We start from the raw sequence: 25,948 nt of genomic DNA, 5'->3' as shown, positions 1-25,948 counted from the left end.
TGAAAGGAAAGTGTTTAAAATTACTCCAGTTGTGCTAGCATAATTTGATGGACCATCTTGTAACACCATGCTCTGAAAACTGCTTTCCCTAAAGTGATATATCCATTTCTGGCATGGGTAGCTGGATAGTTACAGTACAGAGGCAATTAAGCATACTGAGTTAAATCCCAACTTAATATATGCAATGGTAAAACACCCTTTTATATCAATGGGGCCAAGGTTTCTTGTTGTCATCCTCAGAGATCCTATGTCATAGAAAACAAGGAGAAAGTTGCATCAAAGTCTAAGTTTCCCTAAAATGAAAGACCTACTTCATTTGGTGATCATAAAGGCATGTAGTTTTTGGAATTAAAAATTCAAGATTGTAATTCCATAAAATATTCTACACATTAGCTTTAGAAATTGTGTTACGGTTTTATTTCTTATATGTTCAAATATATTGCAAAATAGTTCAAAGACTGTGATTACAATTTAAATGAATGATTGTTTTTCCAATAAATGTTTTTGGATGGGTGGAGAGTGACGGTTACTGAAACAACAGAAAATCTCTTGTGAGACAACTTCTGTTTTGATTCTGTCTATATTTAGGAAGCTCAATGTTAATTATTCTCCTTTTGTTCTTACAGCTAATTCCAGCCTTCTTGGAGGTGGAGGAGGTGAGTCTTTGCTTAATGTTATACTTATTCTTAAATGAATGTGAAATATATGCTGAGCAAGTTCAAAAGCTGGAGATGTAAAATTATTAGATGAGAAAACTCATCGAAGTTGATAAATAATATTTTCTATCATCAGAAAGCAGGGTTTGTGACTGCTGCTTAATCTGATTTCCCCTTTGGATTAGACTAGGGCTGACCATTATAGGAGGCTGACAGAAACTTCAAGGAACCAAACTGCCTTATGTTTTGTTGTGTTTAAGTATTTAGGATTTGTAATTTATTTCAAGGGAGCTTTGAATTTGTGTTAATTAAGCAGTTTAAAAAGAAATGTTAAATAATTAAAACAGAGTAAAAAGTTGTTTTAGTATATTAATGAGGCTTTATCTTTGAATGTTTTTTTTTTCTTTTTTTACCCAGTTGCTTACCCCATTCTGTTTGTGAGAATACTCAAGTAAATTTTAATACAAATAAGTATGTAAGAGATGCAGCCAACATGCTTACCAGTAAGGCAGAGATGCTCAAGTGCATATAGCATTTATTGTTTCCAAATATATGGATGCTGTTTCATTTTTGTGGCTCGATACTATTTTACATTTTGTAATACTGTAGTACTGTGGCTGTAAGTGTTAGCAATTCAGGGAAAAAAAAACCATGAAGAGCTTGATCTCAGTTTTCTGTGACTTGCCCTGCCTCCCAGAGGGAAGTAGAGGAGCTCAGTTCTGGAAATTTCACAGTGGAGGAGCGGGTACAGGCAGCGACTAATCTTCCTTCCTGGCTGGAGTTAAAAGGACTTGATGATCAGAGCTTACATATGCAAGGGTAAAGGAAAGGGCTCTGCAAAAAGACAGAAGACTGTTTCTTTTGAGGCTTGAGCATAAGTCGTCAAAGCTTTTGTTTTAACAGCCTTAACTGAACGGGCAGCCCTTATATCTGGACCATGAAAAGGTGCTGAACAACTGCACCCAGGTCTCTAAATAAAACCATTCATGTTTCTCAGCTGTGTGTCTGGACATTAAAGTACAGGGAAGCTTTACCTGTTAATCCTGTTGGATTAATCTGTTTCTTTTGATTACAGTTAGTTATTTGCAGTATACCAAAGTTTTCTTTGTTTAAAAGATAATCCTTTAAAACGTAATCCTTCTCTAGGTGTTCATGTTCCTGTGGAGCCGTCCACATACCTCTTCCTAGAAAAAAATATAAATCAATGCAAATGTTCAGATTCCAATCAGATTCCCAGAGCACTGATGCTGCTGAAAGGATTTGACTATTGACTTTCCGTGGTATTTATTCAGCTGGTCTGTACTCCAAAAGTGGATGTCCATTCAGCGTGACACTAGATAACATTTCTCTCCCTTCTTGGCAGATGGGATGAGCCTGTGCTGTGGGTTAAGTCAGAATTTCCCCTTTATTTTATGTCTTAAAAGTGGAGGACTTTAATTCAAGCTAATTTATTGGCAATGAAAAACAGCATGTGCTCCTCCTTCCTGGTCTCCCACCATCAGGGAGCAGGCTGAGGTGATGATGGCACATGCGGCTGGGTTGGTGTGCTGCTGCAGTTTCTCTTCTGCATCTCTTACCCTGCCCTGACATATTTTTGTGCTTTTGCCACCCTTTCCTAAGTTTAAGTTCCCTCAGCAATCCCAAGAAGCTGCTGTGGCAGGTTGAGTTTTGGTGCTCGGTGGGACCTTCGGGGAACGAGCTGCAGGTGGCACAGGGCAGCCTTAACACCTTCCCACAGAGGGGATCTCCCTGCAGACTCCTGTGGCCAGAACCCCACAAAACACAATCCCAGATCCCTTAATCTCTGGTGGAAGGATAACAACATACCACTTCGCTGGCAGTGCAGGTAAAATACCAAATTTGACTGTTTTGTGACTTAAGAGTTTGACTGCTGATGGATGAGGGGCTGGGTGGCCCATCGTGAGGGTATGGCAGCCAGCGTGTCCTCAGAACTCCAGTACTTTTGAGGAAAAAAAATGAGAAATTTTCTCCCAAAGCTCTCCTGAGGTCAGGTAGCCCCTGTGAAGTTTCTGTGGCTCCATCCTTGGGTGCATGTGTTGGCTGTGCCCTTTTAGAGAAGGGAAGAGTGGAGGGGGTCTGCAGGCTGGAGCTGGCTCAGGGAAGCCCAAGATGGAGGCACACGTGGAAGGCCCACCTGCCTGCTGCAGACAAGACAGGGCCTGGAGCCCTTGGAAAAACACCTTGTTACTGGCAACATGCCAGATCCTTTCTTTGTAGAAAGGATCATTTTGTTTCCAATTGAATGGGTCTGGATTTAAATTCTGGGCATATTTTTTCCTTTTTCTTTTTTTGAGAAGGAAGTAGCAGCAGCACTCTGCGTGAAATATTGCTGGTGAATTATTAAAACTTTATTATATACGTAAACACTGAAGTTTTTTTGATTGCAGATGTTGAATATTTATGATAATGCATAATAACAGTGTAGTTTCTCCAATAATGGGCTTCAGAGCTCTTCAGTAATGTTTTTTTAATTTAGTCCCTGTCACTGCTGGGGGTGTAAATACATATCTTAGTTTTACAGAAAATGAAGAAAGAAATTTCTGCTTGTCCAATGTTATGCAACAGGTTTTGTGATTTTGGGTTGCTTTTGAGCTGTTCTGTGCTTGAAAATGTTTCAGAATTAAACACAAATTAGTTGGGAATAGTTATTTGAGTTTCCTGATCTGATGTTTGCAAATTACTCAATTTGTATGTGAAAACCATCTTCTGGAGGAAAACTGTTTGAGGAACCCAGTGGGTGACATTGTTTGTAAACGTAATTCACTTGACTGTAAGTTCAGGTGCTAGAGGTTTTGAGCAGCTGCTTATCATCCCTGTGCCCACATCAGGGCATCCACATAGTTCGATTTCCCAGAGTCAAAGTAATGATTTGTTCTTCCATTCCCCATTTAAATGCTGTCTATTCATTTTCGTGACCATTTGGAAGGAAGAGATAAAAGCACACAAGACACCAGAAACAATTTTTCACGGAACTGTTTAATCAGAAAATCGAGAAACCCACAATAGAATCTTAGAATAATCTTTAGTTTAATATAGATGTTGAAAGTTTCTTTTGCTTTTCAAATAACTGTGAAGTTTCCAGGATTTCATTATGACTTTGGTGAGTGAGCCTTTTTTCCTTTTCATTCGTTACTGTTTTTAATAATTGATTTTTAATTAGGAGGCATATTTTGCTTTCAGGTCTAGATTTATCACACTGAGCATCTCACTGCTCCTATTAACTTGCACAGAGAATTATGACTAATTTGTGCATCATGTATTATTTGTCCCATTACGTTCCACAGTGCAAAGGTGAAAATTAATATTATTACATGCCTTTGGAGAGAATGAAGGAAAAAACACATGATATTTGAGAAAAAGCTAGCTTTTAAAAAATGTGTCATGAAGCTTTTTCTGGTGGGAATTTGAAATGCCCTATTCTGCATGGCGTTTTTGTTCTTTACATTCTTTTACAACTGTGTCAAGGAATGAAATCATGTAATTTCATGCACTTCAATAAAGCAAAGTGAGCAAGAGTTGAGATTTCTTCTCCCCCTTATGGCTTTGGGTAGTTTGTCCTTTCCTTGTTTTCAGTTATTTTTCAGTTCATTTTTCCTTTATTTCATTTGTTGACTGTAACCAAGTTCTTGCTGCATGATGATTTCTGAATTGGCTTGTTTTTTTTGACCTTACGTTGAGCCTAAATTAAAAATAGCAAACTGGGGCTTTTTTCCCCTGTCCCTGTGTTGCCTATGCTGGAGTTGGGAAAGGATGCATTATTGTTTTGTGTGTCCAGTTATGAATGTAATTTTTTCAGAATGGTAATTTTGTCTTTAAAAACTCTGAGAGGAGACAGGCTATATTTGCAGTGCTTTGGAAGTGTTGTTATGACCCAGTTTTATTTTTTTGCCCCAAAAGATCTGTCTGCTTTTCAGTTCCTCTCCTTCTCTTTGTCTGTCCCTCTTTTTTGGCCAGTGTAACTGTGTCTTTTCTATGGCTTTTGCTGGCATGGAAAAAATTAATTCCTATATAGCCATAAGTAAGTTAGCATATCTTAAATGTAGACCAGACCTACTTCTCCAGTCTGCCAAGATACGTTTTGTAGGCATGTCATTCTCAGCAACTGTTATGGCATGTGGAACTTGTGTTTCTTTCACAGTAGGGAACTGGGTTTCTCTCTATGTTGCTGGGTAGACTCCATTTTAGAAGTGGGATTTGCTTGCCTTCTTTGTTTGCCTTTACCTCGGTGTTAGACTATAATAGTGGCAAAAAAAAGGTGTTTTCTCCTGCTAGAAAGAACTTACCACATACTGACTTCTAGCATTTTTTTTAAAACAGGTTTCTCAGGAGGGAAATCTGCTATTCAGTGGCTGGAGCTTTTTGCTGAGCCCAAGCACAACAAGCATCTCACGAGAGAGGAGATGGTCTTTGTGCGAGGGTCAGGGTGCCACTTCAAAATGCAAGCAGCTACACTCACCTTTGTGCAACCATCTAGTGCCTCATCATCCCAGTGGGCTCTCTGAGTTACAGCCATGCATCTGGCAGACAGGACACAGGGGTGGGTGGGCATCTCCGCCTTTCCAGAATGACAGATGAGGTTCAGATAAAAGCACTTTGTCTGGGACAGCTGAAGTACTGCTGGTAAAAGTGTTGCTCAGCGTTGCTCGGTAGCATTGCTTATATCCAGATGATGGTGGAGTTGTTTGCCTTTCAACAGAGGTGTAGCAGGTGTGTAGCAAAACCTTCATTGCTGCTGCTAATACTACAGGAAGGGGTAACTGCTGGTAGGGTGCTGCTACAAGCTCACTGGTGTTTTCCAGCCACCCTGTCTATTTGTCGATTAATTGCAGACTAATGGGTTCAAAAAGCTGGTGATTATCTGGTCAATAGTGATAGTTGCAGGAAGGAACAGCTAACATAAATATCTTTTCTTAACCTCCCTCTCCTTGGCCAGGGATAAAGTTTTCATTCTCACAGCTGTGATTTAGATACACTACTAACCATTTCCAGCCTCCTTTTGGTAGTTAAATATACCAAAAAAAGGGAGGTTTTTTGCTCTCTGAATAGTAACATGGCAAATGAATATTCATGATCTCAAGAAGTGAAAGTCATATGAGAGAAAATTAGAGGCAGAACGCAAAAGCGCCCCATAACAATGTAAATGGGGAATGCTTTAAATATTAGACTGGCCCTACACTAGCCCATTCAATATATATAAGGGGAAGAAGACAAGCCTGTTTTATCCTGAACTAGGATGAGATGCTCTCTGTTTTGGATTTCACAGGGCTTGGGCTTGATATTTACATAATTTAAATGCAAGTGAAGCAAGGGTTTAAATCCAAAGTTCAAATTTGTGCGTGACGTGCACATAACATGAATGCATCTCTTGAGAGGAGAAGAAGGAGTTTGGGAAAGGAGCACTGACAGGATTCTTTCATCAGGAAAATAAGCATTATTATTTTGTATTTTTTTTATGTCAGTCTGTTGGCATTTTCTCGTATGTCAAATATGTTTGTCAGATTGGGGTGTGCTTGTAACAAATGGCTTCATGGAACAAATGTGCTTCATCTGGGGTTTCAACTAGCTTCAAAAGCTTTCAGTTGCTTTGTACACTGTGTCATCATGTCATAGGTATTTAGATAATAGCTCTGAACATATAAAGATGTTCTTAGCAAATACTGATCATGTAGAAGAACTGAAAATTTAAGGAAAATGGCCATTTGCCTTTGTTGCTAATTAATCCTTTTCTCCTAGAAGACTGCTGCTGCAGTTCTGTAGGAATCTTAAAGTGTTTTATCTCTTTTCACTATCTGCATGCTTTTCTTTTTCATCTCTGTAAATAGAGTGGATTTGAGAGGACTGTATCCACCAGTTCCCCCTCTGTGACAGTACACCAGCCAATTAAAATGTTAATATTTATGCATTCATGTATTTCTTTCTGTACAGCTGCAATACTAGTTCCATTGGTAGCTCAGTAGCTCAGGGTAGACTGAACACCCTTTCAAGGTGTTTGGTTCAGCCCAAAATCTTGTTACTATTTATGAGCTTTTTGTTAGATCAGATCAAAGCAAATAGATTTCTCTGTAATTTAATCGCCTTTATAGAATTTATTCAAACTCCCTATGTAAGCAAAGTCTTTCTTTACAGGTCAGTTATTCTTGAAATGTTTTTTTCTTTGTTTCTTCAATCTGTACGCATATGTTTGCTTATTTTTCTGTTACTGCAATAGGAATTTCCATGTGAGTCTTAGCTCAGTTTAATTTAGTGGGTTTTCTAATTTTTTGGTGCATCTAGAGATTTAACGGTGATAGCCGTATAAATAAATAAATAGATAGATAAGCATAGTTTATTTCAAAGGACCCTTAACCCAAACTGCCATGATTGTATTTAAAATGAGAACTCTAGTTTCTTTTTTCTTGTTGTTGTTTTCCTCCTCTTACAGCCAGTGGCATAGGAACATGACTGTTAATAATAATCTAAAATTTAGTGTGTCCAGGCATACATACTCAGTGCTGTCCTCAGCCTTTTTGTATTGCTGCTGTGTTGACTTAATTAAGCATTAGAAGGTGATGTTTTATTTTTCACCCATCAGTCACTGAATGCTGAGTCCACAACACTCTGAACTCCCACTTAATTGTGAGGCTTTTTTCTTACTCAGAGGGACTGTCACACTGACCAAATCATTTGGTTTAATTTTAGTATGAGGGAATTGCAATGTTACGTACATACAACAAAAACATAACACAAAGTTCCTGCCACCTATATATTTGTCTTTCATATATACATGCTTATATATATAAATATGCATGTCACTATATATTTGTGATTGAATCTTGCAGTCTTTTCAGAAAGTCAGACTGAATGTGCATATGTGCACACACATGCACATGTGCATAAATAAAAGCATGGCATTAATTTTGCTAGACTGGGAAAGACCTCTGGTCCCTGGTCATTGAAAATTTAAGGTGCTCTTGATAAAAATCCAAGCTGAAAAGGCAGGCAGTTATGTAAGGAATTTTTTTTTTTTTTTCTTTCTTTCTTTTTTTTTCCCCATGTAATGGGATGGAGCTGCAAATCAGCATGAGAGGTCACAAACCTTCCCTAATCCACAGATATCATGTGATGCATAAGGTAGTTCACAGTATATTTGTTATGTGAATTGGACATAGGGCTAAAATAGACCAAAGATATAGATAGATAGATATATATATATATATACCTCCTATGTGTGTCTTCCATGCAGAAAATACAGTGGTTTTTTTCATTTACCAAGGTGATACTTGGGCATCTTACAATGCTGTTGTTGAGACTCTCCCTCTTTAGTTGAAGGTGAAGAGCACAGCTTCCAGGGTGAAAATAGAATCTGGAAGAGCAGGAGGTGACATGTGGCTGTGCTCTACAATGAGACTACAGTAAGTCAGGCATTTGAGTGTGTGTATGTGCCAGTCTACAGAAGACAGTTTTGAAAATTAAGCATTTGGTTGACTTCCTTAAAGAAAAATCTGTAAATTGGGACACCTGTCAAAGTTGTTCAGTTTCACATCTAACAATCCTGACAGTGTCCCTTTTGCTGAGGTAGGGAATGAAGTGAGCGCTGCACTGAAGAGATGTTTTGTTAGGCTCAGACAGGGGGGGCGGTGTTTTTAAATCTGTTTTTCAAATTTAAGGTCTGCAGCTATTTTCCTGGTCTTGTAACAGGAGTACTGGCTATTCAGTAAGAGGCAAATGTGAAATGCAATTAAAAAAACCCACATTTATTTGTTTTTACAGCGGATATTAAATAAATAGAATAAATAAAATAAACTAACGATGGAGGCACTTGTAGGCATAGAGGCATTTCTGAATGTCAGACCATTTTCTGAAGCTTTCACTTCAGCACATTTAAATACAAAACAAAGACCGTAATCAGTACAGGGTTCCTTAACACTATCACTAAGCTCTTTACTTCATATATGTAATGTATATAAATGGTCCAGCTGTGGGAAGCAAGGCATGGAAAAAAGGCAACAACTACTTGTTCATCCCTGTTGGTTATTCTAATTCAAATGTGTTTGTCCAATTAAATGAAGATATGGGCACTGCATGACACTAGCACCTCCCCAGAAGGTGGGAGAAGATTGCTCTGTCTGCTGATGTATTTGGGCATGAAAATTTGATTTCCCCACAGGTCAGAGACTGGAGGTTGTCATACTCATTGACAGCCCCCCTCTTGTAAAAGGAAAGAATTTACAGTAGTTTCTTCTTTTTGTTTCAAATTAAAATAATTAGTTCTTAGTCACTCTGTTTTCAAAGAAAATCTTTGATAAAACCCAGGATTAAATCAGAGGCAACCAAAAAAAAAAAAAAAAAAAAAAAAAAAAAAAAAAAAAAAAGTATCAAAATTAATGATATTGCAGAATTTACAGCTCTCTTCTTTCTGCATAGAATGAAAGATTATGAAATCAGGTCTGCATTCACCTTGCACCTTCTATTTCAAATTTTCTCCTCTTTCCACAGAGCTTCACTACTCATTTATGAGTTGCTGATCAGATTTTTCCAAAGTTTCTTTGTTCAGCACAAAACGCTTGCAGATTATAGCCTGCAGTTTTTCAAAAGCCAAGAAAATCTCCAGCAGAGCAGCTGGCAAGATGGTTGAGTCTTGGAAAGATCTGTCCTTCTTTGTTTTCCATACGCCTGTCCTCCCAGTTCTCTTTCTTCCAGGTTTGAGAACCCTTTATCAAATAGCCAGTATGAAGCGGATTCAATTTTTGGCATAAGAAAAAAATCAAAACAAATCAAAGAAATGTGATGGTTGCCAATGAAGGATTAAAACTCATAGATAGATGGAACTTATTTTTATGAGACATTAGTAGAAAACCTGCAAATACTAATCTGTTTTTGCTATTGCTCATCTTTTTTGATAAAAATGGATGGTGGTGCAGCTTCCAGTTGCTAATTTTCATTCTCTTGCCATGCAGCAAGCTACAAAGTAGATTTCTTCTGCGATTTAAGAAACAAATAAAGCTCTCACCCTCCACTTTTTAGGGCTTTGAGATTGACCTCAATCACTCTGTAGATTCAATTTAGACTTTGCTGTTTACCCACTATGACTGATTTTAAAAATAATCTGAGGTGTGAAGTAACCTGGGTCAGGAACTGCTGAAAGTGGCTTTGCTGTGAAACATAGGATGAACCTTATCCATATGAGCATTATTATCACAGAATCTAAATGCTCCACAGACATTTATTGGTGTATTTAGTCTAATTGCTCTGTAACAGAGATGTAATGATTGCTCCATTTTACAGTGGGGAAAATTAGACAAAGAAACTGGATGTTTTACAAAATGTCCAAATAGAAAAGAGTAAAAATCAGCTCTCTGAAGGTGAAGCATAACTCACTGGGGTTTCATAATGCCCATATCAGTTTTGCAAATAGGAATTTTGATTCCTGTTTGGAAGGAAAAGGAATTTTAATGTTAGTAACAGTTTCATGGGTAGAAACAGAGTGATACTTGGAAAAGAGAAAGCATACTCTACTGAGAGCAACTTCATGACAATTAGACCTTAATTGGTTATACAGCAAATTCTCTAAAGGAATGGCAGTGGGACCACCAATTGGAAATAAATTACTGATCAATATCCAGTTTTACAGTAATGGAGATAAAATTTGAATACTGGAAAAAACATGGCATATTTGAGGCTAGCACCGTTTCTAGTTCTGAATAAGCAGTTTATAACAATTATTCCTTATTTGGGGCTTTTTATATTAAGCTGGAGAGGGCTGTTTACTATTATTTGAATTTGCATAGTATTAATAACAAAGCACTTTAAAATATTTCTATGACAAAATGGGTCTTCTGGATTAAGAAAGTATCTGATTTTTTTACTTACCAAATCTAGCTTCTTCCAACAGCAGAATTTCAATGATTCTCTCATTAAAAACGATACCTTATGTTTAAAACAGTTGGGTTTTTTCTTTACAATGTCACCTTATTTACATATTTTCCCTTGTTTTTATGTAAATGCCTTGTAATGTGTAGAGTTTATCATTCAAGTTTCTTTTGAAGTTAGTTTGTCTTTTTAAAATTCAAAATCATATTTGCCATTTGGACTGACAGATCTGTAGTGTTGTAGTTTTGGCTACATACACAGAAGCAAAGAACAAAATATTTTTTGTCACTCTTCTACTGTTACAGTTCAGTCTGTTCTTTTTACATTATCAGCTCATTTCTCTGGGCTTCATAGAAGCATTGGCTTTAATTTTTATTGGCCGGGGCTGCAACTTAGCAAACTCATGTAAGCTTCACAAATCATTCACAAATGTGGGTGATTTAATCAATTATGTTTTGGCTGAGTGATCTATAAGTGTGTTATACACACGCAGTGTTAGAAGAATGTCATTAAGGTGCAAAACCATATACTTAAAGTTAGGAAGTACCAAAATTAAAGTTACCTGCAGGCTCACAGTCTCTGTGCATAATATGTATTATGATATTGCCTCTAACTGTACGATTGCACTGTTTTTCCAGCTGGAATCTCATTTCAGTCATCCTCTTTGTTCAAAGCATAACCCATGTTTTACTTTTGTGTACTTAAACTCTGGTCTACAAACCAGTATTTGTTGTGGTACTTAGCAGTTTTGTATATGATTTCATGAGTAAATTAAAGATTTCATAGATAGTATCTTTCCCAAAGCAGTGGTGTTACCTTTCCCAAAATAATAATAAAAAAAAAAAAACAACAAAAAAAAACAAAGCAAAAAAAAAAAATCCCAGAGCTTTAGGCCAGAATTCTAATTTTAATGCCCAAGCTATGCAACAGGTGATTTGTTCCTGTAAAGAAATGGAAGTCCTTAAATTTAAGTAAAGAAATAAAGTAGGTCTGGTAAATTCCAAGCAATTCTGCAAACTGAAACTTGCACATTGGCTTGGGATGTAATACAACATTATAAATCATCAGATACAAATTCACCTTGCCATTTTAGCCTTTGTATGTATTTCATTATTGTATTTTTTAGAAAATTTCAGACTCTGGTCTTAAAAAGGTTTGCTTTGATCTAATTAAGGAGCAGAGAGCTGATTGAGAGAGGAGTGATGGGTGTGGAAACAAGTCCAAAGGGGAAGAGATGAGCGATAACTTCCTCCTGCTGCTGGGCAGCTTGTAATGTGAGACCCTGTTCTCAAACACTCGGGGTGTGGAGGCTGATTGTCCCCTTTCTAACTGATTACCTTAATGTCCACTTCTGAAAACCAGTCTCTCTGTCTAGTCAGTCATGGTTTCTGTCTGCTCCTGGCTCACTGTCTGGTTTCTTCACTGGGAAATGGTTCAGTTTTAGTCCCAAGCCAATTTCCCAGATTCTCTCTCTTTGAATTTGTGTGTCTGTGCCCTTTCATTGTCAGCCTTGCTCTTCGGTCAGGTCGTCATCACAGCCTTAGTAACCAGTCCCTCTCATCTGGAATGATGCTGTCTGCCCCTAAATGCAAGCAGCCCCGCTTGTCCTTCCTGCCACCAGTTTGTGCTGGGATCAAGGGAAACGTGTTCTGCAAAGGCAGTAATTTGTTGGGCCAAATGAATTCATTACTCAAGCAAATGAAGGAGATCTGCCATTTTCAAAGCTGCTGTGAGTGAAGAAAAAGTTCCTGAAAGCCTGTAGTTACAGTTGTCATCTTTGTTTAGCTTTTAATCACAATTTTGTTTTTAAACGCTTAGCCCAACCTAGCTGTACCACGGTGGTCACCCATCTGCTGTTCCATTGCTTTTAGGAATGAAGGCAGTATTGTTAGTGTAAAGGGATAAAACCCCTAGTGTTACTACCCTCTTTGTATTTCTTCACCCTTGATGATTTGGCAATAATTTCTCCACGGGGATTATTTGTTCAAGGGTGGGGTCTCTGTTCAATCCAGATACAACCCAGCTGCGGAGGAATGTAGCCTCTTCTCTGGGCTTGCAAGCAATTAGTACTTCAGCCAGGCCTGCCTGCCTGCCCTCCCAGAGAACAAAGGAGTCAGCAGAAGTCTCATCCCTTGAAATGACAGCTGGACAAAGAATTGGCAGATTTATCAGACAATTATTTCAAGTCACTTTTTACAGAAAAGAAAAAATAGCGTGACCTCACCATGGACCGAGATGAGATCTCGTATGAGTTTACATGCAGATAAGTAGTGGAATGGGTGTCAAAAAAATTAATATTCTTAGTATCACCAGGTACAGATAACAGTCATCCCAGTTTTGAAGGAAATTTGCTCTGATGACAGGCCAGTTTTTCATCAGGAGCTGGAAAATTGCAAACATATGATTATTCAAATAAGATGCTATCTGCAAATAGGGGCTACTAAGCAAATACTATAAAGTTCATATGCAATATTATTATCTTCCTCTCCCTTGAGAGTTGATTTACCAGGAAGAGTTGAATTTTTTTTAAACCTAAATAATGTGGATGTTTAGAGGAAATTGTTTCTTGGTAAAAGAAAAATTACCAATGCACATAAAATATTAAATAAGATGCTCCCTTTTTCAAAATTAATTCCCAAATTTGATGCTGTAAAATTATAATAGTAGTGAGAGATCTCCCAGAAGACCCTTCATTATGTCACATTATTAGAGCATTGTGTGGCCATAGTACCCTTGGTTGCCATAGTTCCTTATTTAATCCAGAAAAAAAATGTTTCATGGCTGCACAGCTGGGTAACTTTACGTATCTTTAGTTTTCTCAAGAAACAATCGTATCTATGCCACCTACTATCTTAATGTGGATGCTGCTTCAAAAATTCATAAGCCAGGCTTGTTATTTTTTATTTCTTGAGTACATGTTAATGTTTAAGGTCAGACCACAATTTTGCCTAGTGCTTCTCTGGGTTTTTTTAATAAAGGTAAGTTGTTTTTTTCCTTTTGCAAGGCCAAATGTGATTGCAGGCTTTCAGCATTGCAGCATGAGAAGTCAGAGAGTCCATGCTGGTGGATGTAGGTAGGGTTGCCATCAAACATATAGGTGTATGCTTGTTGCTTGCTTTTTTTTTTTTTTTTTTTAAATCAGAATTATTATAATTTTTTTTCTTCCATTTATGTTATTTTAAACCTAATACTTGTTGAACAAGTTGTATCAAGTCTCCTCTGGAACTGCTATCAAATAACAGTTTAAATATTATCTAGCTTTAGGTGCTAGCTTGAGTTAAATATCTGCCCTTCTGGGGGAGACACTGTGAGGAAGACTTGTTTAGCTTTACAGTTTCAGTGGCAATGTTTAAATAACTTTGAAGGCATGAAATATCCAGGAAAGCTGTCTGCAGTCTCTAGGAGCTTCTTAGAGTGCATTAATACCCCAATAGTCAGGGTATATTTACAGTTTAATAATTGAGGAAAGTTGATTAAATATACAAAGCATTTAAATACCCATTTTAAGCTCACATTAATTCCTGGCAAATTAAAGTATCTTGGCATTTAGAGAATTGCAAACTCCTACCAGTAAGTTTGGGCCTTAGGGCAGTGTGCCTGTTTCATGTGAAGTAAAGCAGTTAGGTTGACAATGTTGTTATCACCTATGTGGTTGTATTTACCTGTGCTGAGTTTGATCTCTCCTGGAGATGGGTCCTGAAGACTTGTGAGTATCTTTCCCCCTAACTAAGATGATAAAAGACAACTGGAAATGTTTTTGTTTTATTCTAGCTGTGGGGATTTCTCTCATGTGACTCTGTACACAGACATCACAGCTGCTGATCTTTAGCTGGTCTGAGTAAGAGCATCACAACTATTTTAGCAGATTCTATATATAATCAGAGGAAAGTAAGGATACATCAGGCAGTATCACTTCTGCTTAGGTCACTGCCAGTGGATACTTGTCAAACTCTTCCTTCTGTTCTCATTACTTGACTGCCACTTCTGTAAGCACTTTCCAGTGCTTTATGCCATAAAAACATTTTCCCCCTGGAATTTTGGTTTGGTCTTTTGTTGTGGTTTGTTTGGTTTTGCTTTGTGGCTTTTTTTTGTTTGTTTGTTTATTTGTTTTTCCTATTTGTTTGTTTTTGTTTTGTTACAGCTTTAAGCCTAAAATGAAAGAATTCCTGTTGCTTTTGGGGGGTGAAAAAAAAAACAACCCAAAACAGCTGTCATGTCATTTGCAGTGTCTCACCTGTGAGAAAAGCAGGTGGCTGTGAAGCCGTAAGGCTGAATAATGAAGAGTCAGGACACACAAAAAAATTGTAGACTCATTAGTTTGTTCCAGGCTGTCCAACCTGGTTTTGCTTTTATAGTGTGAAAAGTCTGTAAACAAAAGTACACCTTCTGAATTTGTGGAGAGAGAGACAAGATGACAGCAGTGCTCCTGCCTACTCCTTTATGAGTAAATCTTCCCTGGATGTAGTTGCCCTGAAATTACAAAAGAGTACAAATGGCTTTCTCCTCCTCATCTGTGGGAATAAATCAGACATGAGAGTTGTAGGCTTGGTAGTTAAGCATTTCCATTTGTAGAACACTGACATACTAATGATGGTAATTTTGCATTTGTTACTACATGCCTAATCTAATTAAGTTTTTCTTAGGGTACAATTGTTGTTTTCTGTATTTAATTATGTAAGCACCAGGTGCAAATGTTAACAGTAGCTGAATTCAGAAGGAAACCTTTTATCTTTGTGTTATGCAAGACCTTTTTCTCTCTATCTTTAATTTTTCAGTTAAAAAAATTGTATCCAGTATTTGGTTGTTCCAAGGAGTTGTATTAACATTTTTGATTGATACACCTAGGAAACACTAATGAGGGCTAGAAGTTTATATTACTCTCAGTTTAAATGTGTCTAGAACTATTTATGAGCTCCACATTTTTGGTTTCAGGTGTGGCAATAGTTCAGACTCCTTTTCCCAGCTACACTGCTGATTTTGAGCCTTGGCAGACTTCCCACACTCCACAGACAGATCTGCCCCTGTCTATTAGAAAAGGTCTGAGCTGTGTAGGGGTCTGTTGTCTGAATTGGAAATTTTGTGGAGCACTGGTAAAACTGCTTCTGTAACTGCCAGCCTGACTGTGAACTTTTTGCCACCATTTCATCAATGCTTGTTTAAACACTGAAAGAAAGTTTTCAGTAGAAATTCTTGTCTGAAAGAATAAACTCAAGTAGTAGTTTTAAAGCTCAAGGACCTGAGCTTTGAAATTATTTAAAAGACTGCTTGGAGTCAAGTGACTTTCAGAAGGTTTTGAAATTATAACAGTAATTTTTAAATAAAGTGAGCAGGAATGGCAGTAAAAGTTTTCCACCTGTATTTTTCCACCTGTAATTGTTTTAGTCTGTTAAGTAAAAATAAAAAAAAAAGCTTGTGTTTTCTAGTTTCTAGTCATTCATTAGTAATCACTATATAAGTTTGGTTGGCATTAAGTAGAAGATAAAAATTAGATAAATGATCAATTTGTATTTGTTCTAATGCATAAAGTACCCATAAAACATGCCCATTACTATTTAATGAAAATTGTCTACAGAAGCATTTTTCAGCATTTTCTAGTTTGTGATTATTATGCCTGTTGTAATGGAAGTGTGGCCTTGTATGTACTGAGTTTAAGCCTAATGCCAGCATGCAGCTTTCTCTTGGCTACCGTTCATGGGTTCCTTCAAAGTAAGATTCTAAGACCCCCATGGACCACAAGTCAGTAGTAGTGACCTGAAATATTCTACCTTTCATTTAAGAATCCCCAAAACCTCCTGTGATTACTGTTCACTTTTCATTTGGCTGTGAAGTTTGTTCGTACGTTTTTAGTATAGAAACAACAAGGTTCACATTTATACTGGAGTAAGATTTACAGCTTTGATTGTTTTTATTTTAGATCCAGGTAAACAAAGAAGCTGTGTCTGAGAGTTGTTTTGAATTAAGCTTTCCAGTGTTGTTAAAGATAGAGGTTTCCCCCATCCCTGCTGTTGTTCTTAGACACCTTTGTTGTTTCAAGTTTGGTTTGTTTCTTACCCTTCAAGCTTTTAATTCATACTCTACTCCTTTGATGTTTTATCACAAAATTTGTTCAGAGGCTTCAGTTTTTTAAGGTAGCCTTTAACTACTACTGATTATGCATTGCATCAAAGAAAAGTGGTTGAAAACTTTAAAACCACAAATAAAATATACATCAATGGGCTACAGTAACATATGCTAACATACTGTTTCTTCAGAAAGAGCCCTTTAGGGATAGAAGACCGTATTTCAGGTGATATGAAAAGTAGTAAGCTTAACTTCTGAGAACAGCTTGCTAGAGTTAGTGGTCAGGTTTTACTAAAAATAAATTTTAAAAGGGTTAAAATATGTGTATTTAGTATTCGTTCATAAAAGTCTGCAAGTTAGTATCAGGATTATTTCTTTCTGGCAATGAGGCCTGCACACTGATGAGAATATTAACGTGTAACTCAATTCCAATTATTGTTTTTGCTTTTCGATTAATTTTTCTGTTATTACTGTTCCACGTATTGCTTATATCCTCAGAAGTACAGTGATTTATTTGGCTGATGATAAACAGGCTGCAGTATTTTACACGTTGATACCTGTTTCCATGTAAGGATTCTTGGAAAAAAAGAAAATAAGACTATCTTGCAAAAAATAGGCTGGCTGATTAGGTGCAAAAGTGTCTCAAATGGCCCTTAAGAAGCACTTTGGCTTCTCCAGCTTCTCAGCATGAAAACATGTCTAAGTAAGTTATATTAATTCAGGACAGTGAACAGCTTGCCTCAGACTCAATGACTGTGTTTATTCTTTGGTACTGTTTCATTGGGGTTTTTTTCCACAAATGAGGAATGTCACTCTGCATTGTTTACATTTACATCTCAAAACAATTAAGCTAAAACAGTTTCATAGATCTGGAGCTGGCTTCTCTCAGGGAAAGGTTTACATTTAGTTTCCAGAGTCATGCAGTAAGTAGACTTTTGTTTTTTCAAGCTGGTGCAATTACATATATGTTCATCTTTCTGAAGAGGTTTGAATGATGTTTATTTTTAATTGTGCATACTGGCAAGGAAACTTACCCATAATTTCTGTATAGTGCTTTAATTATCTTTATGAGAAGAACAGCAAACTGATTTATTGTATCTTTGAGGATCTCAACAAAATACCTTTTTTAATGAAGAAGCAGAGTAGAAAACACTGAAAGCTTTCTTGTCTGAGATTACCGAGTCAGGTACAAACAAAATTCAGACTCTTTTCTCTGTATTTTTCTGTATTCCTTTATCTGTCCATGAAATAGATAAAGAACTTTTGCAGCCTGAGCTAAACTTGATATATAACATAATTGTATGGTTCCATTGCTTAGTCACAAAAATATTACAATATGCGGGGAACTTTAAGCAGATCTAGCGTTGCTAAGTTTTAAAGAGACCATTCTTCTCTTTCATTTCTTCCCCATCTGCACATTTCATCAACTTATTCCTATACAGTTGCCATACATGTTCCAGCCTTTTTGCTATCTGTTACATTAACTGGAATTGCTTTCTCAGTAGGCAAAGCTTTAAAAGCAATTTTCCCTTAGGGCAAGCCACTGGTGTAAAAATTTAGAAAAGGCTTTAAAGCTTAAAACCACCTCAGCTTTCTCCCTTCTGGATCCTGCTTCTGTTTGCTCCTTCTGGGATGCAAATGGGATGCCCAAGGATGCTGAATGAACGAGCTGCCTTAATTATGCTGTTGCTTCCTCCTGCCATTCCTTAGCAAGGCAAAAGCCTTGTTTCAGCCAAGAACACGAAGTGGTTTGTGCTAGATATGCTGTAAAGGTTCCGCACATGGGACTGAACAAATCAGAACTGTTATGCAGCTGCTTATGTAGTGTCTGCCATAACCAAGTGCCATCCATGGCTGTATGAAAACCTGCTGAAGCATGGGCAACACAGGACATCAGTTTTGTTTGCTGTGAATGTTTTTCGCTATACATAAACTGCCTGGACTCTTTGAAGCAGGAACAATACCTTACAGACCACGTCTTGTTTCTCATCCTCTGCCCTGCAAGTTCCCTGTAAAGAGTACTAGAATGTTTTCATATCCCTCCTGCTTTTCTAGGAGAAAGAGCCGGTGTGATGCAGAGCAAGTGGGGGCTCAGTCCCTTGCAGATTGAAGGGGACACTAATTTTCCTTCAGATGTTTGTCATACCTCTTCCCGAAGGTTGTTCTCACATGTCTTGGGGACAGCCTGCTCCCTGGGATTGGGAGGTGGTCAGCAAAGACAGGCATCAATCAGGCTGTGAGAAAAGTGCTCCTGGTTCCCAGCGCCAGTGTAGTCACTTCTGACATTCCCTGTGCCCCTGCTTTTTTCTCCCAGCTGCAACGAGAACGATCAGCATCATTCCTCCACTGGTTTTGCAAATGGGGCAACCACAGTTAAGAGGTCTCCTGTCAGCAGGGGTTGAGAGGGCACTGGGCAGGATTAAGCCACTGTTGTATATACAGTTCAGAGTAATTCTCTGCTCTTTTGATAATTCTTGATGTGTTTTATTGAGTTCCAGTCTAATTAAGTTAAATGTTTTAGCACATTGTCTTTCTTCAGACTTTTTACAGTAGGCAAGTGTAATCTTTCTTAAAAAGAAGAAATAATTCCCCTTTGATCTTTCTAGGGAGATTACTTTATTCATGTGTAGTGACCTGGCTCAACATTTGATAACCAGTGTGTCACTGAAAGTTCCTCATTATGGTCCCAGCTTGCAGGCCACCTGGAGTGCTTCATTATTAATGTGAACTTCAGGTTAAATTTTTAGATCTGTGCAGGTGCATTTTCACTATTCATTGCAGGCTGGCGACACATGCCTAGTGAAGGGACAAGAGTCTGTGTGGCTGAATGTGTCTAAAGACATGTGGAGCAGTTATTGTTTTGATTCCAGCCATGTGAGGAGTGTAAGGACTGAGGCTTGAGCTCTGTTATAATCAAACTTTTGCTTTCCCTGGCATCATTCTTTGATACATAGGCACTTAATCTTAACACCTGGAGAAAAGAAGTAGAGAAGACAGAGAGGGGAGGCTAAAAGGGAAGCCACACTCCGGTTAAAGCCAGTAAAATGGGAAAAGCTTAGTTCTTATTCCAGACATGAATGTGTCTTCGGGTGTAGATGATAGTTACATGGCAACCAGACACTTCAGGGCCCTCCAGATTGCTACTGGTTGCAGTGCAAGATGTAAGTAACCCTGTTGATGCAGCTAGGATGCTGTTAAGATGAGGAGTTTAGGAAGAATCTTACGTTGTCTTGATGGAAGCATAATTTTAACTGGTTTTTGTTTTGTTGGGTTTTTTTGGTTTTTTTTTCAGTATTTACTTAAGCCACCTAAACGCCACCAGCCATCCATCTTTGCCTCCTGAAATCAAATAAGTGACTTACTGAATTAAATCTCTGATCTTAACTTGTTTGGTTTACAGTCTAAATAAATCAAAAGGCAAAAGATAACAGTCTAATGTCACATACAGACTAAAGAACAAGAGCTCTATACAGCTGCAGGATTTTTCGTAGTTTTCCCCGCTTCCTTGTTTGTGGATTATTTTTCTTTTTTTGTGGGGCAGTGGGTGTATGGATTTCTTTGGGAATTTCTTTCTTTTTGTTTTGTTTTAAAAGAAATAGGGAAATAGCAGAAGTGGGAGGAGAGATGGATTCACAGGAGCAATGGAACTGGAAGGACAAAGGGAGATGGGCTCAAAAGGAAGGGAAAAGAATGAGTCCGAGTTTGTGAAAGGGAGTGGGAAGAACAGGAAATCTGAATGTGGGATTGAGAGCACTGGGAAATGTGGGCAGGAATAAATTGCACAGAGAAAGAAAACTCCTGAAACGTGTTGTTTTCTCTAAAGATGCTAGCCTTAATAGAGTAAGATAGCCTCCATTTACTCATTGAGGACCAGATCTTGACATTATATGCTTAAAACAATAAAATACATTAATGATTTTTTTATGAAGAGCTAAAGCACCAAAAGTTGCTTCCTCAGTAGACATTTCTCTTCGCTGCTGAAGGAATTAGAGTTTTAAAATCTTACACAATTGTATAGATTTTGGGTAGCTGAAATCTACCCAAAATATAGAGGCATTTTACTCTTATTTAAACCGAGTCTATGATGATTGTTTTTTTGTTTGCCTATGTCAAGAACAGTACCCTGGTTTTCTAACAGTGTATCATAGCACCTACTTGAAAATAGTATCTAGTTGAAAATAGCGTATAATCTGAAAATGGGAATGCAAAGTAGCTCCGGGGTAAAAGCTGGTTTAGTGACTAAGAGGGTCACCATAGTCTTCTTTGAATTGAAAAGCTAATAGAAAATCAACAGATCTGATGACTGTAACCACCAGAAACTAGATTTTCTTAGAAATAACCATTTCTTAAAATTACAATTTTATGCATAAACCTATTCCATGTAGTAGTTCTGTCCAGTTACATCTGAATGCATAAAGCTGACAAATCTAAGGGTATTTGGTAGATAAATGTTTATGGTTCTGGACAGTAGTGCTAGAAGTTGTAATCTCTTTCTGATATGAATCTTGAAATTTTTATTTTATTTTTTAAAAATAGTAGATTAGATCTCCAGGCACAGGTTTTCTAAATTTGCTGTTTGGATTTGTTTTCAAATATGTGTATATACCCATCTTGTAACATTTTAAAGTGCTAAATTGCCATTTAAAAGATTAAAGTAGTCTGGAGATTTATCGAGTAGTTTAAATATACCATCTAAAGTTATTTAATATCTGTTACCATGTTTCATCTGCACCTCAAATATTTATAGCAAAACATTCAAAAATTGGTATGATATATTTAAAATGTGTCTGTTGAATGTTCCACATGAAATAAATAATTTTTATTGCATTTTGGAAAAGCAGATGCTTAATAAAGAAATGCTTTGCTTGTGTACTTATATAACTCCAGTGTATATTAGGGTCCAAAGGTCTTTAATTTATTATAAATATGGGACTTTAATGGCAAAATAATGGCTCTGATGTATCTGTAACCTTGGGATTAGATATTAGTAAGGTATCATATCTTTCAGCTCTTCGTTATGTGATGTGACATTGCTGCCCCAGACATTTTTTACTGCATGAGCAATCAACATAAATGAAAACTGGAAAGCATTCATGTTAAGACAAGAAGCAGTGTTACTTTCAATAAGGTGACTTCAGAAAACTGTCACACAGATATTTCACTGGAGACATTGTGGTCTGACCTCTACTTCACCATTCCTTCTCTCTACATTTTTTTTTGAAGTTTTTTTTTTAGTTTTTTTTCTTTTTTTTATTATTATGATAAAAAAGAGTAGAAGGGGTTTGTGAAAGCCCTCAAGAAAACTGGCAGTTCCTTGTAGCTTTCTCATTTCCATATATCTTCCTCCAGGAGAATGGGTCTCTAAGAGCACATTAGCCTTCAACCTTGGCAGGTGTAGAAGTAAATCTGCAGTATTATGATTGAAATGTTATACCTGCTTATTCTAAAACTGACATGATAGGTGACAAATGACAGAGGCATTACTGGGTCAGGTGAAGTCTTTGTCATAATCCCTTTTCCCCTAACTTTTAGCTGGTGCAGCAAAGAGAATCCTGTTTCAGGGATTATTAACACCACCTGCTACAAAATTCCTTCGGGAAGGACCAGAGTGGTTTGGATTTGAACATTGACTTTGAAATTTGCATGAAAATGGCACAATCTCTTCAGATACTGTAAAGACTACTTTGGTTTTGTTATAGATCACTCTTACCAGTGTGAAAATATATTAAGGATATAAATGCTGTTTCTCTCATTTCAGTGTAAAAACAGATTAATTTTGCATGACTTCCTTAAATACTCGTGTTTCACAGGATGTAGATAAACATTCTGCTGCAATGGATTGTGCAGCCTGGTTTAACTGATCTCTGGGTTGGAAGCTTACCCCTTAGTTTTGGGTAGCACAAATAGAAAGCTCTATCTCCATTACAGAGGATTTTTTTACTCTTCTTTCTTCTCCAGCACCATTTCATGTTTTTGAAAGTTTTACTTCATGTCTGCTTCATCCATAAGGCAGATTATTCCCTCAAGACTGCTTGTGGAAAAATTATTTCTCCCTTTGGTAGGTTACTTCTGTTCTGCTTCTCTTTTGTAAGTCCTACACATTCCCTAGGGAGTAGTACAACACCTTCCTGGCTGGCTGTGTGGTATTTGGCTCACCCACTGCAAGGGTGATGGGCCAGAGAGATCAGGTACATGATAAGAAGCCTGAGCACCAAATTTGACCCCAGTTCATCTCCCATTTTGGCTTTTGGACTTTTTCAAAGGCAGCTGAGGGAAAGGTGTACCTCCTTTTAATTGGCAAGTGCATTGATATGGTCGGTTTCCTGCTGGAACTGCCTGAAGCAGAACAGGCAGAGCAGAGAAACAGGAGAAGCCCTGGTCTCTTTTCATCTCAGTCTCTGATTGCAGATCCCCCTGCAACCATGGAGTGAATCTGTCCCTTTGTATTTTTGAGTGAAGCGAGTGCTGATTGATTTGTCAAGTGATTACATGCTCAGATGAGATACTGGAATGTATAGTTTGATTCATATTCAGTACCACAGCAATGCCTAGGAGGAGCTTCATACAGCACAGTGAAGATTGTAGTCATCATAGGAGGGTGTGATCATAGAAATCATCTTTCTGAATGTCTTTTGGAACCTTATTTAGCAGCCTATCTTTTAGTTTGTTTTCCTTTTGGGGGAATTTTTTGACCTTGCACTTTCAAAACCAGAATGCTGCAGTTTCAATGTTGGCCAGAGGGACCTTTTTCTAAATAAACAAGATGGAAGTGCACTGAAGTTAATTGCCTTTTGAGGGTGGATCTGTCCTTCCTAAACTCAGATGCTGTAATAAATACCTAAGCCACTGGGAGGTTTCAGCTCACCAAATGGTTGCTGTGGTTGATTGGCACATTTATGCTGTGAGAGATGTTGCTCCTGTGAATATGAATTCTAGAAGATCTTTCTACATAAATGTTCTCTCTCACTCAAAATAAATCCCCAAGACCCAACTCCCAATTACCCATATTTTGTTCTTGGCTGGATGTTTTGTGCTGCTGTCCCCGGTCTCCCCCTTCACTTGTTTTGACGTATTTTTTAACGAGGTCAAATTTACACTTTTGGGATATCTGTGAGCTCTTTTAAGACAAGGGTGTTTTCCACAATTTTAAGCTTTGAAACCTAAAAAGAGATGGCATTTTTTACAGCTTTTAGGCAATACCTAAAAATGCTGTTTAGTGTTGTTACTGATTGCTCATGTGCCTGTAGTTCCTGAAAAGTAGTTTTCAGCATTTTAGGCATAACATACTATTTTTTTTTTCTTTTAATTCAGAAGAGAATTTCTCTAAGAAAACCTTAAGGAGCAATTGTTATGATATGAAGTGTGAATACATTAAGTTGTGATTTCTGAACTGATCTTGGAGTCTGTTTTAGAAATTAAGAAGTTAAGAATATTTAAGACATTTCATATTTAGTAGTTACATTTACTAAGCAGAAGCTCTTCACTTTGGTGAAGGCAGCAGGGAGTGAGAGTGTGTTTCTTCATTTCTTTTTGGGTTTTTTTTTTTTGCCTTGTGCATTAATCACACGTGTTCACAATAAGGGACCCTCTGATTAAGGACATTGCTTTTCCAGAACAGAAATAAGAGTTTTGTAAGTTTTATTGCTATCAAGACAGTAATTATAACAACTTTTAGGAATACTAAATGGTCGAGTTGCTTTGAAGTTGCGACTTTGACTTGATTGAGCTCTCAAGCAAACTTCTTCTCCTTTCAGTTTGAGCATATGAGACCCAAGAAATAATTACTGATTGTATTTGTTTGGGAGAAACCTGACTGGATATTGCCTTACTGAACCTTTGGGGTCTGTGTATGGAGCAAATAAAGCATGGTCTTAAGCTGAGAAAGGTGGGGATTGGCCAATTGAAGGCGATGCAGATATTAAATATGAGCTTGAGTTTGTTCCCTGTCTTTATAGAAAAATCAGTGAAGAGGGGGGTTGAAGTGGTATAAATGAAAAACTGTTAAAAGTGTAGACAGTCTGAATCCATTGTCTGCAAGTCTCTTAGTGGTAGTGGCCTGAGGCTTAGGTAATCCCTTGGGACTGGTTTCCTTCATGTTCGTGGCATGTGTATGTTATCTATCTATCTATCCATCTATCTGTCTGTCGGTCTAAACGTGCTTGTGTATATATATGGTAAAGACAGGTATTTAGCAGATGTCAGTTTCATTTTTGTGGCTCTCACTTTTTTAATAGCTGTAATAATTGCAAAAGGGGTGTTGCTGTATGCACAGTCCTGGATGAAATATGTGTTGACAGATGTTGAAAATAATTTAAAAATAATTTATAACCGTTGATTAAAGTATCTAAAACGGTTAACTTCTGAGGCTTGCACGAAGTGAAAAAAAACAGGGCTGGAAAGAAAACTTGAGTATTTTGAGGTGATGGATGGACACAAAAATGATTGACGAGCTACTCAGCATGGGCCTGGTCTTTTGAAGTCTCAGGGCAATATAGCTTTCAGGATGGGCCCTTTTTGTTCTTATATTCCATCTCTAGGAGCCAAGTTCTGGGTTTCTCTGAGAGGTCAAAAGGCTACTTAAAACCCCTCTTAGGGCAAAAGTACATTCATCCTCAGTGAGCTGTCTTTTCAGGGTTGGTGTGAAAACAGAATCCTGCTCTGTTCTGCTTGCGTTTTGTAACAATCCCTCCCACTATCTCTTGTAATACCAGTGGTAATATAAACCACTGAGATTCTTTCCAGATGGATATGGTGGTGTCCATATGTCAGGTTACGTTATTCAGGAAGCGACAATAATTCATATATGAACACCAGAAAATACTAAAGGATATATTGTTGCTCTGGTTTCCCTGAGACAGAGTAAAGTAAGGAGGATAGTGTGACTTCTCTCTCCTGCTCCATGGAGGGAGTAAGGAAAAGGGGAGAAGTTTGCATGGTTTGAGAGGAAATGGGTTTCTTATTAGAAGAAAGACATGAATAAGATGAAAGGGAGTATGTGTGGTACTTGAATGTTATCTGGGTTGCTGATGGATCATGGGATGAAAGGGAGGCCTTTTGGGAGAAAGCTGTGAGACAATACAGTCTTTCTGGGCACAAGATCATTGTCTTGTGTCTGGAATGTTCTCTGGAAATATATTTTGGGATGCAAGTTTTAAACTTCTTTTAAACATCCCTGACATGTTGAAGGAGTCACTGTTTTCATTTCATGTTTAAGACAATGTTGTTTCAGTGAAGGTAAGCCTGAAGCCCAAACTTGAAACTGTCTGAAATGGGGTTCATTTTAAGAAAACTGCAGCTCTTTAATGACATTCACAAACAATAGCAGCCATGATAATAAGGAAACCAAAACCAGTCTCTGCTGG

At 37.6% G+C, this 25,948-nt stretch overlaps 1 protein-coding gene across 10 annotated transcripts in view; it reads left to right on the top strand.

Moving 5' to 3' along the window:
• The window catches only part of MACROD2 (mono-ADP ribosylhydrolase 2), an 870,286-nt gene that overhangs the window by 185,946 nt on the left and 658,392 nt on the right, over window positions 1-25,948 (top strand). For all 10 annotated transcript variants that reach the window (XM_071740242.1, XM_071740249.1, XM_071740246.1 and 7 more), the window contains exon 4: window positions 627-656. In XM_071740242.1, coding sequence (XP_071596343.1) covers window positions 627-656 — 30 coding nt within the window. The remainder of the gene's footprint in view (window positions 1-626; window positions 657-25,948) is intronic.

The sequence above is a fragment of the Heliangelus exortis genome, chromosome 3 (genome assembly GCF_036169615.1).
Source record: "Heliangelus exortis chromosome 3, bHelExo1.hap1, whole genome shotgun sequence".
Taxonomy (NCBI): Eukaryota; Metazoa; Chordata; class Aves; order Apodiformes; family Trochilidae; genus Heliangelus; species Heliangelus exortis.
This window is presented reverse-complemented; position numbering and strand designations above follow the sequence as displayed.